A 16197-nucleotide genomic window follows, 5' to 3' on the forward strand; every position below is an offset into this window, starting at 1 on the left:
CAGCACTTTTGACTGAGCTGGTTTTATTACAGTCTGAAACACTTTGAATTGTGCACCACAGGCAGCAACTTCATTTCCCTCACTGCAACACTCAGCTGTGCAGAGGAGCTGCTTCTGCACAAAGAGCCTGTTCAGAGGCCAGCTGGGTCACGTGACCGGCCGTGGGCTCAGAGGAATGCGAACAGGATGCAAATACACGAATACTTGCAAGAGCACAATTCTAGCTTTTCTTTTCTTTTCCTGCTTTTTCTTTCTTCCTTTCTTTTACAATTCATGCAAGCCGTGCTGTGCGTGGGCCCGTATCTGAATGCAGGAGGGATCGCAGAGGGGCAGTGCCCTCTCAATCCCCACAGGCATTTCATAAGTATTGCATTCCGTCTCATCTCCGAATGCTTTCAACTCATAAATAAATATGAGTGTTGCCCTCTGGGCTCGTCTGCAATGGGAACAGTTTTACACAAAGCGTTCACTGAGAGATGGGTGTTTATTAAAGAAGTGCTCACACAGCAGCAGTAGCAGTAGTGTTGCAGGGGGACAGGTTAGTGGTTACACTCTGGTGTACCTCATGCAGTTTAGACATGATCCTGAGAGCCCTAATGAACACAGCATGATTCTGTGAGCTCTGTTGAAGACACATGATGATTCTGAGAGCTCTAATGAAGACACAGGATGATTCTAAGAGCTCTAATATAGACACATGATGGTTGTGAGAGCCTATTGAAGACACGGGATGATTCTGAGAGCTCTAATGAAGACACGTGAGATTTCAGTTGTCACACAGAGTTGTTTTTCTGTATTTGTGACAGTTCCTGGCTTGTTTCACTGCAGTATAAAGCAGTTTCTTGGTTGTGCTGTGAACAGCCCCTGTGTTTCACTGTACACAGTTCCCTGCTGTTCTAGACTGTGTTTGGTTCTCTGTCCTGCAGCCACCTGTTCTCCCCTGACCCGGAGGCGCGGTACCCTGACGCTGTGGCTGTGACCTATGACCCTGCGAGCCGCTGGCTGTCCTGCATGTACAGTGACCACAGCCTGTACGTGTGGGACGTGAGGGAGCCACGCAAAGTGGGCAAGGTGTACTCAGCACTCTACCACGCGGGCTGTGTGTGGAGCGTGGAGGTGAGACGCTCTCGCTGTGTTCATTGTACTTCCTGTCTTTTGAATAGATTCTTTCTTTCGTTCTTTTACTTTTTCCTGTAAATTTAAGAGGATCCTGAATGTTAAGTGTGTCTCCTCTCTCTCTCTCTCTCTCTCTCTCTCTCTCTCTCTCTCTCTCTCTCTCTCTCTCTCTCTATCTCTCTCTCTCTCTCTCTCTCTCTCTCTCTCTCTCTCTCTCTCTCTCTCTCTCTCTCTCCCTCTCTCTCTGTCTCTCTGACCCCCCTTCTCTCTCTCTCTCTGACACTCTCTCCTCTCTCTGACTCTCTCTCTCTCTGAGTCTCTCTGACCCCCCCCCTCCCCTCCTTCCCTCTCTCTCTCTCTCAGGTGTACCCCGAGGTATGTGACAGCTCTCTCTCCTGCCTGTCTCCCGGCTCTTTCCTCACCTGCTCCTCCGACAACACGCTGCGGCTCTGGAACATGGATGTGCCGGGCGCCGCACTGACCCGCAACGTGCTGAGCAATGTGAGTGTGACAGTGAGAGACTGTGTGTGTTTCTCAGTGTGTGAGTATCTGTCTGTGTGTTTCTCAGTGTGTCTGTCTTTGCTAGGCAGGTTCTGCTTCTGACTCTGCTGTGTCTCTGGTGCCCCCTGCAGGATCTTCAGAAGATTTTGTACATGGACAATAACACTGCCGCCCTGGTGGACTCTGAGAGCAGTGCAGCAGGTAGTGCGGAGAAGCCCTCAGATTCCCAATCCAACGACACCAAGACCGGCATTAGAACCCTGTGTGTGAGTCCAGATGGGCAGCACCTGGCATCAGGAGACCGCAGCGGCACCCTCAGGTACCTGCACTGAAACACACATACACACCACGGAGACAAACACATGCACTGAGACACACATGCAGAGAGACACACACACTGAGAAACACACACACACACACACACTGAGATTGCCCCATGTGGTTTGTGCATCTGTGATCATTTCAGCTGGTCAGCGCTGGTGCTTGTGGAGGGCTGTGCCAGGTGTCTGTTCAGCGCTGCTGTGTCTGGGCTGTGTGCTGGAGGCCAGACTGAGCCTGGGGCTGTGTTTCTCCTGCAGGGTCCACGAGCTGCACTCCATGGGGGAGATCCTGAAGGTTGAGGCCCACGACTCTGAGATACTTTGCCTGGAGTACTCCAAACCAGAGACTGGTCAGTGAGCTCCATCTCTTCCTCCATATTATCACTCCCTCCATCCCTGCCTTCCTCCATATCTCCCTACCTCCCTCTCTAACTCTCTCCTCTCTCTGACTCTCCTCTCCCTTGTCTCTCTCTGCAGGCCAGTCCCCCCTGTCTCTAACTCTCTTCTCTCTCTGACTCTCCTCTCCCTTGTCTGTCTCTGCAGGCCAGTCCCCTCCCTCTCTAACTCTCTCCTCTCTCTGACTCTCCTCTCCCTTGTCTCTCTCTGCAAGCCAGTCCCCCCTGTCTCTAACTCTCTTCTCTCTCTGACTCTCCTCTCCCTTGTCTGTCTCTGCAGGCCAGTCCCCTCTCTCTCTAACTCTCTCTGGCTCTCCTCTCCCCTCTCTCTGTAGGTTTGTCTCTGTTGGCCACGGCGAGTCGGGACCGGTTGATCCACGTTCTGGATGCTGGGCAGGATTACCGTCTGCTACAGACCCTCGACGAGCACTCCTCCTCCATCACTGCGGTCAGGTTTGCTGGTAAGAGAGGAGGAGAGGAGACAGGGCTAGAGAGAGCAGAGTAAGAGAGTAGAGAGGAGACAGAGCTGAGATAGAGGGGAGAGCGTAAAGACAGGGTGGCCATGACTAACAGAACTGAGGAATGAGAGAGGACAGCAGAGCTTCAGATGAAGGGGGAGGAGAGGAATCAGAGAGAGGGGAGGAAAGAGACAGAGAGGGAGGGAGGGAGGGAGGGAGGGAGGGAGGGCTGGGGCTGGTACAGGTACACGTCTCACTGCAGTTTTCCTTTTTTTCCTCAGCAAACGAGGACAAGGTGCGGATGATCAGCTGTGGAGCCGACAAGAGCATCTACTTCCGCACTGCCCAGCAGGTACAGAGACACTGACAGTCACACACACACACTGCACACAGACACACACTGCACAGCTAGCTCTGATGACTGTCAGAGACTGTGTGACGTGCCACTGTGTGTGTGTTTGTCGACACACATGTCACAAACTGCTGTGTGTACACTATACACACACTGACACACACACTGAGACACACACACTGACACACACACACACACACACAGACACACACACACACACACACACACACACACACAAACACACACACACACACACACACACTGCCCACACACAGAGACTCACACACTGCACAGACACACACTGACACACAGACACACACTGCACAGACACACACACACAAACACACTGCCCAGCAGGAACAGAGACTCTTCTCATACCATGGCTGTATTACACTTTGCTGTGCTTCTGCTGTGGTAGTAAACCTTTAGAAGGGTAGCTGTCACCCCTCATTCTCTGTCTCCTCTGCTTCTCTTTTTGTCCTGACGCGCTCTCTCTCTCTCTCTCTCTCTCTCTCTCTCTCTCTCTCTCTCTCTCTCTCTCTCTCTCTCTCTCTCTCTCTCTCTCTCTCTCTCTCTCTCTCTCTCTCTCTCTCTCTCTCTCTCTCTCTCTCTCTCTCTCTCTCTCTCTCTCCCTCTCTGTCTCTCTCTCTCTCTCTCTCTCTGTCTCTCAGATGGCAGAGGGCACGCGCTTCACCCGCACTCACCACATCGTGCGCAAGACCACCCTGTACGACATGGACGTGGACCCCAGCCGCAAGTACGCTGCCGTGGGCTGCCAGGACCGCAGCATCCGGTGAGGGGAGAGGGGGAGAGAGAGAGAGCGTGTCTGTGATTGAGTGTTTGTGTATATATGAGAGAGTGTCTGTGATTGAGTGTGTGTGTATCTGTGAGAGTGTCTGTGCTCTTTGTGTGTGTCTGTGTATATGTGAGCGAGTGTATGTGTCTGTGCTCTTTGTGTGTGTCTGTGTATCTGTGAGAGTGTCTGTGCTCTTTGTGTGTGTTTGTGTATATGTGAGAGAGTGTATGTGTCTGTGCTCTTTGTGTGTGTCTGTGTATCTGTGAGAGTGTCTGTGCTCTTTGTATGTGTCTGTGTGTATGTGAGAGAGTGTCTCTTGGTTTAGCTGAGTGACGTCTCTAACAGGGCGCTCTCTGTGTTTCAGGATATTCAGCATCAGCAACGGGAAGCAGAAGAAGCTGTATAAGGGCTCCCAAGGAGAGGACGGGACTCTCATCAAGGCAAGCAGCACTCAGCATGACTGCTATTGATACTGTCAGAGTTATAAGTACAAATCAATACAAAGCATAGGCAAAAGCATGGTAAAGCATTGTTTAGCATTGAAAGCACAGAGTTGTATGGTAAAGCGTATTATAAAACAGCAAACCCTGGTAAACTATGGGGAATGCACAGTAGAAATCATGGGAAATATGAAATTGCTGTGTAAATCTTCCATGGTAAGTGGTCCAGTAGGAGACACTCTGCACACTATGAATGAACTTCTAGTATGACACAGTATTGTTACAGTAAGTGCTCCCCCTCCCTCACAGGTGCAGACAGACCCCTCCGGGCTCTATATCGCCACCAGCTGTTCAGATAAGAACCTGAGCATCTTCGATTTCTACTCTGGCGAGTGCGTGGCCACCATGTTTGGACACTCAGGTAGGAGTCTGAGCCTCACTGCACCGCATTCACACCAACACTGTTCATTAAAGCATTCCTGTCCCACACATTACCTGCTGGATCAAGCACTGCAGAGACAGCTAGGAGCCCCTGACCAAGGCGAGGGCACCTGGAAATAATCTACTGGTAATGACTGCTGTGGAGGGAATGACATGACCAACCCACAGCCCATCGGAGCAGAGGGGAGGGGGAGGGGCTGCAGCATGACCAACCCACAGCCCATCGGAGCAGAGGGGAGGGGGAGGGGCTGCAGCATAACCGACCCACAGCCCATCAGAGCAGAGGGGAGGGGCTGCAGCATGACCAACCCACAGCCAACCAGAGCAGAGGGGAGGGGGAGGGGCTGCAGCATGACCAACCCGCAGCCCATCGGAGCAGAGGGGAGGGGGAGGGGCTGCAGCATGGCCAACCCACAGCCCATCAGAGCAGAGGGGAGGGGTTGCAGCATGACCAACCCACAGCCAACCAGAGCAGAGGGGAGGGGGAGGGGCTGCAGCATGGCCAACCCACAGCCCATCGGAGCAGAGGGGAGGGGGAGGGGCTACAGCATAGCCAACCCACAGCCAACCAGAGCAGAGGGGAGGGGGAGGGGCTGCAACATGGTCAGCCTGCAGCCAACCAGAGCAGAGGTAAGGGAGAGAGGGGAGAAGAAGGGTGATAGGAGAAGAACACAGACAGGCTCCATGTTAACTCTATTGAACGCAGGTTGATTGATGAGCTCTTTGCTTGTCCTGCAGAGATTGTGACGGGGATGAAATTCACCAATGACTGCAAGCACCTGATCTCAGCCTCGGGAGACAGGTACGTTCACACGAGGATATAAACCTGCTATGGACCTGACTGCACTGGGCTTCCATCGCTTAACGACAGAGGCCAATCAATAATCACAGCAGCAGGATTAATAAGACAGAGTGGGCCTGATCCCCTCCTGCTACTGCCGTCATTCTGGCAGAGCCCTGCATTGATGGGGGTTCAGGCTCATCCCAGCGTTAACATGAGATGCACTCTGGATACAGGAATACAGGGATGCTGGGACACTTCTGACTGTCTCTCTCTCTCTCTCTCTCTCTCTCTCTCTCTCTCTCTCTCTCGCTCTCTCTCAGCTGTATCTTCATCTGGCGTTTGAACCCAGAGCTGACCATCAGGATGAGGCAGAGGCTGTCAGATCTGAAACAGAAAGGCAAGCCAGCCCAGAAAACACCCCCGCGAAAACACTGCACTCTGAGGTGAGACACATGCACGCCTTGCACACTCACTGTCCACAATGAGGTGAGACACGTGCACGCCTTGCACACTCACACGCCACACTCACTCTTCTTTTGCACACTCATAACCCATAAGCTTCGGATTTACACACACTAACACAGACAAACACAAATAATCCCACACTGTCGCACACACGCGCACACGCACACACACACACACACACACACACACACACACACACTCTCTCCCTGCGTGTCGAGCTGCATCCCCTCTGTTTCCACTTCCAGACGTGACACGTTCAGCACCCCCCCGCCCGTTACCATGTCCTCCGACAGCGACAAGGAAGCGGAGGATGATGGGATGGAGGAGGAGGAGCAGCAGGGGGTTCCGGACGAGGGCCGAGCTGCACAGGAGCCCCCACTGTACTCCGCCCCCCCTCGGCCCCGCCGCCGCTGGTGTCACCGTGGAAACAGTGCGGAGCTCACCGTGAAGTCCATGCTGGACCTGCGGCAGCTCGAAGCACTGAGCCTGGAGCCGGAGCAGGGAGGGGCAGGGAGCACAGCCAGCCTGCTCACCATCGGAGCAGAGGTGAGGGGAGGAGAGGGGAGCACAGCCAGCCTGCTCGCCATCGGAGCAGAGGTGAGGGGAGGGGCGGGGAGCACAGCCACCCTGCTCACAATCGGAGCAGAGGAGAGGGGAGCACAGCCAGCCTGCTCGCCATCAGAGCAGAGGTGAGGGGAGGGGCGGGGAGCACAGCCACCCTGCTCACCATCGGAGCAGAGGTGAGGGGAAGAGAGGAGAGCACAGCCAGCTTGCTCACCATCGGAGCAGAGGTGAGGTGAGGGGAGCACAGCCAGCCTGCTCACCATCGGAGCAGAGGGGAGGGGAGCACAGCCAGGCAGCTCGCCATCGGAGCAGAGGTGAGGGGAGGGGAGCACAGCCAGCCTGCTCACCATCGGAGCAGAGGGGAGGGGAGCACAGCCAGGCAGCTCGCCATCGGAGCAGAGGTGAGGGGAGGGGAGCACAGCCAGCCTGCTCACCATCGGAGCAGAGGTGAGGTGAGGGGAGCACAGCCAGCCTGCTCACCATCGGAGCAGAGGGGAGGGGAGCACAGCCAGGCAGCTCGCCATCCGAGCAGAGGTGAGGGGAGGGGAGGGGAGCACAGCCAGCCTGCTCACCATCGGAGCCGGGGGGGGGAGGTTTGTTGGGGTTCAGCACAGCCAGTCATCAAACTATTGGAGCAGAGGTGAGGGGGATGATATTGAAATCATTTGAGACAATATATAGTTGTTAGACACTGAAACATTTCCATTCACTATCCCCCACTGTGCAGGTTGAGGAGTGCTTTTTGGGGTTCCCTCGTCCGTACCCGCGCCCCCACTCCATCCAGCTGACCCCCTTCGGAGAGGAGGGAGTGCACCCCGAGAGTGAGGAGCCCGTGCTGTACCCCGACAGAGCCCAGGACAGTGTCAGCCTGGCCGGGAGGTAAAGCCACAGTCCAGGGTTACACACACACACTGCTCTAGTGTTAGAACTGCATGAGACTGAAATGCAATAACCCTGTCTTTACACAACCAGAGAAAAACATGGATTATATAAGTGCCTCATATCCCCTCTCTTTTAAATATTTCTCTCTCTCTCTCTCTCTCTCTCTCTCTCTCTCTCTCTCTCTCTCTCTCTCTCTCTCTTTATCCCCCCTCTTCCTCCCCTCACTCTCAGTGAGTACCAGGTGAAGGAGCTGCCCCAGGGGAAGCGGAGACGGGGTTACCCAGGTAACAGCTGCCATGACAAGCACAGCCCAGACAGTGCCTGCTCAATGGATTACTGTAGCAGCCGCCTGTCCAGCCCTGAACGGCCCAGAGAGGGTGAGTCCAGATACACCCTAAACCCTACACCCTGCATGCTATACTCTATAACCTACACCCTACATCCTGCACCCTATACTCTATACCTTACACACTGCATCCTGCACCCAGTACTCTACACCCTGCTCCCTACACCCTACAGCCAATACTCTACACCCTGCTCCCTACACTCTGCACCCTATACACTACACCCTGCTCCCTACACTATACCCTGCACCCTGCATCATACACCCTACATCTTGCACCCTACACCCTGCACCTTACCTCGTACACCCATTATCCTACATTCTGCACCCTATACCCTACCCCGCAATCACGCTGCTGCCACCACAGCACACACATATAGTGGCCTATTTGAAACATTGGAGACACTTCAGATAAGCCCAGAAGATCATGTTGTATTGCTTTATGCTGCAGGCACACTGTTAAACAAAAGGGTTTTTAAGGGCTTTTCTACTGTTGCTTTTTTCTTCCTTTTTCTGTCTCTGTCTCTGTCTGTCAATGCACTTTTGTAGCTGCATATATACATGTATGTGTATATAAGTACATTACATGTGAACTACACACACAGTGTGTAAATGTGTGCTTTTCATATATATCTACTGTGTGTGTGTGTGTGTGTGTGTGTGTGTGTGTGTGTGTATGTATATATATATATATCTTGAGGTGAAGATGTAGATGAGCTACAGTATTGGCATAATATATGACATCACCAGGAGTTCCATGATGTCATAGCTGCTTATGACATCACAACAAGTAAAAGTGATTTTTTTCAGATATAAATAATTAAACTTACTGACTTAACTGTCACCACCAACCAGAGCAGAGGGGACAAAACAGGCTCCATGCAGTGACGGTGTGCACGCATGTGCGTGTGTTTCAGACTCGGAGGTGACAGAGCCGCTCAGTGTGGACGGGCACTCCTCCGAGGGGGAGGAGCTAGATGAAGAGGAGGAGGAGTTTACAGGGAGTGTGTCAGAGGGGGCGGTACCAACCACGCCCGATCAGGAAGCATTCCTCAAACAGCACTTTGAGACACTCACCGAACTGACCAGTGCAGGTATGAGGGGGTAGAGAGAGAGAAGAGAGGAGGGCATGACATGACAGGCAGGAGAGGGTGGTTCCATAAAACCAGCAGTGCAGTAGAACTAGCTTCAGTGAACCAGCTTAGTCACCTCTGGAACTCAGCCTGGCAAAGTGCATTATCATTACGGGGCATTCCAGTCCCGCTCCCCCCCCCCCCCACTCTCCCCTGTTACCCCAACTGGCCCCTGTGGATGTGACTGGAATCTTTGTTTGAACCCCCCTGTGCTTCTCTCCTGAATCGTGGTCTTGTTGTGGTCAGTGTGCTGACAGTCTGTCCAGATACTATTAATATGGTAACAGTGTTGTTCAGTATAACACAGCCCCTCTCACTTGCATGATTTCAATCTGTCCAGTCAACCCATGGCTTGTCACTACTGGAAACTGAACAGTCCACCCTGTCTCTTATGATACAAGACTGCCCTCACTTCCACATTTTAACTGATCAGGTCATTTCAATTAATTTAAAGCTACAGCGGCTTCATGCAATCAGACATGTGCTATTGATTGAGATGCTTCAGTTGCTTTAATATGGCGCCGCTATATTCTTTGATTGAATCCAGACCCCTTTTGCTTGGTTGCTGCGTGCCCGCGTGTGTGGAGCCCCCTGCTGGTAACAGGGCTTTTGCAGTATGTTTTGTGTTTTCTCCTCTAGAGGACGCGTGCAGAGCAGCGAGCAGCACGGAGAATCTCAGCATCTCATCCCGCTTCCTGTGCCAGACCTCCGCCAGCAGGTAGGAGCTCCAGGGCATAGAGGGATTAACGAAGAGCCTGATCAAGTCTTTTGAAATGTTACAAGGAGGTGGCAAAGTTAACCCTAGCCAGTACTTTAGGCGCATCACAGAAACCAGAACCAGGGGGCACAGTGGGTCAGCAGTCCTCTTGATTCAATGAAAAGAGCATTAAGAAACTTCTTCTATTACAAACTACTTCTTTAAGAAGACTAAGATTTCAGACTACACTGCTTAGGACAGAGGCTGGGAGACGCTTCTTCACACAGAGAGTGGTGAGGGTAAGGAATGGGCTCCTCAGCCATGTTGCTGATGCTGAATCCCTGGGATCCTTTCAGACCCGACTTGTTTCTCTCCCGCCCCCAACAGGAGTCCGTTTCCTTTCCCCAGCCGGAGCACCCCCGAAGTGAACTCTCAGAATGAAGGGGGGGTGCGGGGAGCCCGCGAGGGCCAGCCTGCCCAGGACCCCCCTCGCCTTCCCTTCGCTCTGAAGAAGCGTAACCCTGCCGCTGAGGGCCGCAGGGGGAACACAGCGAGAGGGCAGAGTGCCTCGGCCAGAGAGCAGAGTGCAGCCGCCACCATGAGGAAGTGTCATTCAGTGCACAACCTGGCGATCGACGGTAAGAATGAGATCTGAAATACATTATAGAGTGCTGTGCAATATACAACACAGGTTAGACTGCTGTGCAATATACAGATTAGAGTGCTGTGGAATACACAATACAGGTTAGAGTGTTGTGCAGTATACAATACAGATTAGTGCTGTGCAATATACAGATTAGTGCTGTGCAATATACAATACAGGTGTACAAACATTAACAATTTGCTGAAAGAAAGAAATGTAAAGAGTGAAAGAAAATTCAATGAAGAAAGAATTCAAATGTGGTGCCTGCGTTCCATTAATCCCCCATCCGATTCTCTGCTTTATTTTATTTTTTTGGGCAGCTGATCAGCTGCTGACTTTGGCCAGTCCCTCCAAGGAGCTCCAGACACCCCCCCAGCCGGGCGACAGAGACAGAGAGGCACGTCCCCAGGCCCCCCGGCGCTCCCTGCCAACCGTCCCCACCTCCGTGCTGGGCAAGGACAGCCTCTGCCAGCCCCGGGCCTGGAAGCCACGTTCCTACATGAATCCCACCACCAGCTCCATGGCAAAGATGTCCCGTTCTGTGTCCATGGGGGACAGTCTGAACCTGAGCGAGGCAGGGGACCCTAGCGGCCCTGCCCTGGCCTCCTCTACCTCTCCCTCCCCTCCCTCCTCTACCTTATCCTCTCCTGTCCCCTCTCTTTCCCTTCCCTCCTCTGCCTCTTCTACCCCCTCTCCCTCTGCCCCCACTCTCACTGTCTCCTGTCCCGCTGTCCCTTCTCACTCCCCCTCTCCTACCTCCTCTATGTCCTCTCCCTCTGTTCCCTCTCTCTTCCTCTCCCATCCCTCCTCTGCTACCCCCCCTTCCCCGTCCTCCTCCGCCCCACTTCCTCCCCCTCCTTCCTCTACCGCCTCCAAATCAAGCTCTGTCCAAGACCAGGGGAAGCAGACATTTGCCCGAGTGGCCGTACTGTCTTCTACCTCTTTGTCCCTCTCCCCCTCCTCCTCCTCCTCCTCCTCCTCCTCCTGCTCCTCAATCTCTGTCCAGGCTCCTCGAGTGGCTGTGGTCCCCACTCTAATCGGGGGCAGTGCCTCTCTGCGCTCCCCACAAGGGCTGCTCCACTCCAGGCAGTCCTCTCCCGGGGCTGGCCGTCCACACCTGGCCCTCGATATCCCCACCCCGCTGCCCGACAGACCCTCTCTGGCCTCCTTCTCCCCCGGCTCCAAGCATGAGACCTTCCCAGGGGAGGAGATCCTCAGTCCCAGCAGGGCAGAGAAGAAGCAGCCAGCCCGTCTGGAGTGTGCAGCTGGGGGGCAAACAGAAAAAAAGACTCCAGCCGAAGCGTCCAGCCCTGCTATCACTGCTCCTGCTAAGTCAGAGGAACCGCGCTGTGGTTCCAAGGATGAGGAGTCCCTTTATGTCAGCGCTGGGATTGAGGAGGCTGGCTCCAAGGACCTGGTCCCCAGTCCCTTCCCCTGCACCTCCCTCACCCCCCCGGACCCAGGTTTGAGTTGGCGGCACCACTCCTCCCTTCTGCTGTCTTTCTGTCCCCTGCCGCCTCATCGACTGGCCCTGCCCCTGCTCTTCTTTACATCCAGCTTCTGGCCTGTCTCCTCTGCCACTAACTGCTCACTCTGTTCATCCATGAACCATTGCTGCCTGCAAGGTGAGGCTGCACTCACGCTCACTCTCACTCACTCCCTCACTCACTCTCACTCTCGCTCACTCATTCTCTCACTCACTCTCACGCTCTTGTTCTCTCGCTCACTCTCATTCTCTCACTCTCACTCGTTCTCTCGCTCACTCTCTCTTGTTCTGTCTCTCGCTCTCACTCACTTTCACTCTCGATCACTCACTCTCTCACTCTCGTTCTCTCGCTCACTCTCATTCTCTCACTCACTCTCACGCTCTCGTTCTCTCGCTCACTCACTCTCACTCTTGTTCACTCGCTCACTCTTGTTCTCACGCTCTCGTTCTCTCGCTCACTCTCATTCTCTCGCTCACTCACTCTCGCTCTCTCTCTCGCTCACTCGTTTTTTTACTCATTCTCACTTGCTTTCTCACTCACTCTCACTCTCTTGCTCACTCTCATTCTGTCTCATTGACTGTCGTGTTTTCTTGTTTTCTGGTTTCCCTGTGTGTGTCTATTTCCGGTTGCCGTTTGGGTTATATTTTAGATTCCTCAATCTACATTTAATTGGAACGAATGAAAGGGACACAGGTAGATGGCAATACTAACCTGTATGTGTGTGTGTGTGATTGTTTGTGTGTGTGCACATGTCTGTTCAATGACTATTCATTCAGTTAATGCCATGCAGTCAAGTCTAATATTGCATAATCCAGTGACTTTAATTAGGATGTACTTTACATTTCGTGTAGCATTAAACAATAATTTGAACCTTTTTAGGTTTTGAAAACTAATTTGAGGAAAACACCAGGGGCCAGCTTCACAAGGCATCGCTACAGTAGCACTGAGCAGGCTGCTAGCTAGAAAGAGCGCTTATTTTTTACCTATTTAAAACAATATTTTAAGACAGAATGATAAAGTTTAGTAGAAATCCGTCCTGCAAGTCTATTTTTTTTTCGTGGAAGTGAATTGGATTTGGCAGACTGCTCCCTGGAACTGCTTTGTGGAACTAGCCCCAGGTTACTAATCTAAAACAGTTTGAGCTGATGCCTCCAGCAGTGCTATGACAGTGATTTCAGAGCAGAAGGAGTGGTGTACAGTGACACAGTTATAACACTGATGAGGTCCTGAGCTGAAATGTGAGTCTGCTAGTTACCTCTAATGCATGCAGGACCTCTTGGTTGATAACATGCCTCAGTGGAAGTTGCTAGCTGTGAGTATGAGAATGCCTCTCTCCCTCTCAGAGCCCACAGTGAGTGTGCAGAGCTGTCATCTGGCTGCCCTGGAGCTGCAGAACAGTCTGCACCGAGCCCTGGAGCTGTACCGAGCGGTGAGGCACCGGCCTGGCTGTCTGCCTGTCTGTCTTTCTCCCTGTCAGTCTGCCTGTCTGTGTCTCTGCCTGTCTCCATGTCTGTATCTCCGTCTCCCTGCCTGTCTGTCTGTCTGTCTGTCTGTCTGCCTGTCTCTCTATCTGTTTCTCTGTCTCCATGTCTGTCTGTCTAAAACGAGAAAGAATAAAGCATTACTAAAGTAAAAATGGAAGTAAAAAAAAGTAGATGGATAAAAAGGGAAATGGGTTTAAAGTTGTTGCTTACTCTCTGGCTCCCTCTCGCAGGTCCGGGGCAGTGGCAGTGCCGCAGGGCAGTCTGGCTTACAGGAGAGGGAGATGGCTGGGATCCTGTGGGAGACATTCTCCGCTGTGCGCTCGGAGCTGGAGTCTGTGGAGGGGGCTGAGCCGAGTAGGGGGGGCCGGGCTCTGAGGCTCTCAGGAGGTTGGGGAGAGGAGCGCACTCTGGCTCTGCTTGAACAGTACTCTGAGCTGCTGCTGAGAGCCGTTGAAAAGAGACTGGAGCACAGACCATGACTGAGCACAGACAGACACGCACAGAGACAGAGATACAGACACAGACAGACAAACACTCACACTCAGACAGACAGACAGACAGACAAACACTCAGACAGACAGACAGACAGACAGACACACACAGACAGATGGACATGCACACGCAGACACAGACACACACACACACACACGTGGGGAGCACGACCCTTTAAACAGACGCTCAGTGTGTGCAGTTCAACAGGCGCCGCTGCCCAGCTCAGGATTAATGGGACGAGATCACCTGGGATCCCCACAAGCCAGCAGTGAATCTGGGTCGGCAGCCATCAGGCAGGAGAGGAACCCCCAGCAGCACAGTTCAGGTCAATTGCTGATCATAACTGAGTATTCAGTGTTTTAAGGAGGTTTTAAGGAGGTCTGATCTGAAGTCAATTCCGCACTTATTTTATTATGATCATTATTAATTCATTTTTAAATGTATTATTATTATTATTATTATTATTATTATTATTATTATTATTATTATTATTATTATTATTATTATTGTTGTTGTTGTTTTAATCACTCATAATGGCTAGATGGACCTGAACTATATTAAAATCTGATCTAGTCATGTCTTGTCAGACAAACTGCCAGTGTTGGGGCCCCAGTGAACTGTCCTACCACTCGAAGAACCCGCACTAACGCTCTGTAATCCCTGCCTGAGACCTCATCACCAGACTGAGGCAGCAGTATCCCTCCCCACCACAAGAAGAAGGAACTACTTGTTAAGGAACTACTTTCTACACCAGCAGAACACAAAAGAATGATGAGATAACGCAATGCACATTCCAGATCTTGACATGTAACTGCAGTAACCCCGCCACATCGAGGGACGATATTACAAGCCACTTATTTATTTACCAAGAATGGATCAGGTTTTTTTTATAAAGTATTGCAGAACACAGCATCAATTTTGAAAACTATTTTACAGACTCACTGCTTGTAAGCTGGCGCCCTTCATCAAACAGCTCAAGGATGTTTCTGTTTTGCTCTGATTAGGGGCACATGGTAATCCAACACTACTTGGAATGTCCCAGTAGCTAGAGAAGAAAACGATTCAGTGGCCAAAGCGAGACTGACTGGGATCGCTGTCTGGAGTCCAGGGAGACACTGATTCACTGTTTTCTTTTACTGTTAGTTTGCACCAGACCTAATGAAAAAAAACCTGAATCCAGTCCAGCACCTTACTGAGCAGGCTGTGTGTTCAGAGACGGTCCTGCATCATCCCCCCCCCCACACACACACACACTGGGACACTTCGACAGGCACAGACTGTGCTGCTGTGTTGTTGTGTGCGTTGTGGAGGACATGTTTGGATTTTCCACAGAGAGACCAGTCTGCAATAAAACCTGGATTTGAATCTCAAGTCCTTTCCTATGTCTTAAATACCTGCTTATCTCCTCTCCCTTCCTGTCCTCTATCCTCCTCTTCTCTCTTCTCTCTCCTTCTCTCCTCTTCTCTACTCTCTTCTCCCCTCCTTTCCTCTTCTCTCCTGTACTCTTCTCCCCTCCTCTCCCCTTCTCCTCTCCCCTCCTCTCTTCTCCTCTCTTCTGCTGGTCTGTTTTACAGATTCTCTGTTGTACAGTAACCAGTACAGTGAATGTTTTGGGTATTTTTTGTAATTCTTTTAACAGCAGGAATTTCTAATACTGTTTGTTTGTGTTTGTTTTTGTAGACACGTTGTATGAGTTAATGTCCAGAGACGTGCAGAGCGCATTTTTAATACGAGATTCACGGTTCAGATATGTTCAGCTTGTCGAAGCTCTGGTCTCAATTATCGAACAGTGAAATATAAAGGGACCACGATATATATATACAATGTAATTCAGCGTCTGGTCTGTAGGACACAAGCAACTTCATGTTCAGGTGTTAGAAGCTTAACATTGTGCATAGTGCCACCTGGTGTTTGAATATGAAATTAGTGTTGGCTCCCCATTGCTTCCGCTGCTGTGGTTTAGTGGCAGCCTCCTGCTGTTTCCTGCCTCTGTGTTTCCTGTTCACTTTTCTGGAAGTGGTAAAGCCATAGAGAATATTATGGTCCAGCAGACAAGACTGACCTCCCCCACTCCAGGGACACACGATTCTTCTTGCATGGGAGATTCCAACACACACCCGCTGTCTCGCAAGACCCTCACTGTTTCGCTGTTGATTAAAATCACTTCCTTCCTGTGTGTTATAGGTAATAGCACCCTGCCTGACACCCACAGGCTTTCTTATTTTCTGTGCACCATAGGACGGGAGTGTAACACAGGAAGTGAACCTGCAGGGTGGTGGCAGGGTAAAGTCACAGTCGTTACAAGATCAACAAGGAAATGGTCATGGTTTTCAGAAACTAGCCATCCCACTTACTCTGGTTGGAATGTGATTGGTAGAATGTATAAGACATTCATAATGTTACC

At 51.7% G+C, this 16197-nt stretch overlaps 1 protein-coding gene and 1 long non-coding RNA gene across 4 annotated transcripts in view; both read left to right on the forward strand.

Moving 5' to 3' along the window:
- Nucleotides 1–13835, forward strand: part of LOC121329820 (mitogen-activated protein kinase-binding protein 1-like) — a 28047-nt gene extending 14212 nt beyond the window's left edge. For 2 of the 3 annotated variants that reach the window (XM_041275693.1, XM_041275694.1), the window contains 20 exons: nt 927–1116; nt 1480–1617; nt 1749–1936; nt 2196–2287; nt 2668–2793; nt 3072–3142; nt 3814–3935; nt 4303–4378; nt 4688–4799; nt 5558–5621; nt 5924–6046; nt 6314–6614; nt 7360–7511; nt 7746–7891; nt 8775–8951; nt 9630–9708; nt 10075–10325; nt 10651–11793; nt 13161–13246; nt 13532–13835. In XM_041275693.1, the coding sequence (XP_041131627.1) occupies nt 927–1116; nt 1480–1617; nt 1749–1936; nt 2196–2287; nt 2668–2793; nt 3072–3142; nt 3814–3935; nt 4303–4378; nt 4688–4799; nt 5558–5621; nt 5924–6046; nt 6314–6614; nt 7360–7511; nt 7746–7891; nt 8775–8951; nt 9630–9708; nt 10075–10325; nt 10651–11793; nt 13161–13246; nt 13532–13780 (3886 nt within the window). In that variant the 3' untranslated portion in view covers nt 13781–13835. The remainder of the gene's footprint in view (nt 1–926; nt 1117–1479; nt 1618–1748; nt 1937–2195; nt 2288–2667; nt 2794–3071; nt 3143–3813; nt 3936–4302; nt 4379–4687; nt 4800–5557; nt 5622–5923; nt 6047–6313; nt 6615–7359; nt 7512–7745; nt 7892–8774; nt 8952–9629; nt 9709–10074; nt 10326–10650; nt 11794–13160; nt 13247–13531) is intronic. The other variant, XM_041275695.1, reaches the window with a different exon arrangement.
- A 44-nt stretch (nt 13836–13879) lies between these two features.
- Nucleotides 13880–15164, forward strand: LOC121329836. The gene is made up of 2 exons (XR_005951815.1): nt 13880–14118; nt 14381–15164. It is a non-coding gene; the product is annotated as an uncharacterized LOC121329836 (long non-coding RNA).
- The last annotated feature ends 1033 nt before the right edge of the window (nt 15165–16197 follow it).

This window comes from Polyodon spathula, chromosome 17, assembly GCF_017654505.1.
Source record: "Polyodon spathula isolate WHYD16114869_AA chromosome 17, ASM1765450v1, whole genome shotgun sequence".
In the NCBI taxonomy this organism is placed as follows: domain Eukaryota; kingdom Metazoa; phylum Chordata; class Actinopteri; order Acipenseriformes; family Polyodontidae; genus Polyodon; species Polyodon spathula.